Genomic DNA, 980 nt, shown 5'->3' on the forward strand with positions numbered 1-980 from the left:
AGAAACCCCGAGAGTATGGCCCCCAGACACCCTTTTAGCTCAGTGGTGAAGTCATTTCCGAGGTTCACCGTTCAGCCGGGGAGAGGACAGCCCCATAAAACCAAATGGGACTAATAAGGCACAGCAGTCCAGGGACAAGGGCCAGAAGGCAGAAGGGCACAGGAAAGCTGGTGACAGGGAACCCAAGGTTGAGTAAGGATAGTGTTGATGTCTTGTGAGATTGCTAACCATTGTCATAGGGCAACATGTGTACTGTTAAATGAGAAACTATTTTGTTCCGTAAGCCTTCATCTACACTGAGAATAGCAGTACAATTGGAAGAGCGCAGTCGATGTCACTGAACTGTGCATGTAGAAATTTTTGAAATGGTGTATCTTTGGCTATGTGTATTCACCAAAAAAAAAAAAAAAGGTTGACAAGGGAGACAGTTGACATGTCATGGGGTTGTTAACCAATGTCATAAAACAATATGTGTACTACTGTTTCATGAGAAATTATTTGTTCTGTAAGCCTTCACCTGAAGTACAATAAAAATAAAAAAATTTAAAAAATGCAAAAAAAAAAAGAGACCAGCCAGAGAGACGGAAACACGGAGGCGCAGAGACTGACACACAGAGGCCCCCAGAGCGACGGAACTCAGAGATAATTGACCAATAGAGACCCAGGGCGATGAGACAGACCGAGACAGAGCGCACAGAGGCCGAGACAGAAAGAGTGAGACGTGGAAATAGGTTACTCTCACAAAAGGACTCAGATGCTCATAGCAAGAGACGTTGAGACGAGAGACACACGGAAAACCGCTCCGGCGCAGGACAGAGGTCCGGGCCGATACAGAGACGCTCGAAAAGGGGCCCGGAGAGCGGGCTAGACTCCGACAGAGCACAGAGCGGCGGCGGCTGGGGCGGGGGACACGGGGCAGGGCCCCGGTAGAGGGCGCCCGGCCGCCCTCTGCCCCGCGGGGTCACGGCGCCCCCTCCCCC

The 980-nt window shown here is 50.7% G+C and overlaps 1 protein-coding gene across 1 annotated transcript in view; it reads left to right on the top strand.

The window, feature by feature from the left end:
* The first annotated feature begins 669 nt into the window (after positions 1-669).
* The window catches only part of KCNA7 (potassium voltage-gated channel subfamily A member 7), a 3,120-nt gene continuing 2,809 nt past the window's right edge, over positions 670-980 (top strand). Inside the window, exon 1 of the mRNA XM_004381667.2 lies at positions 670-714. Within this exon, the coding sequence (XP_004381724.2) occupies positions 670-714 (45 nt within the window). The remainder of the gene's footprint in view (positions 715-980) is intronic.

This window comes from Trichechus manatus, unplaced genomic scaffold (assembly GCF_000243295.1).
Source record: "Trichechus manatus latirostris isolate Lorelei unplaced genomic scaffold, TriManLat1.0 scaffold00087, whole genome shotgun sequence".
NCBI lineage: Eukaryota > Metazoa > Chordata > Mammalia > Sirenia > Trichechidae > Trichechus > Trichechus manatus.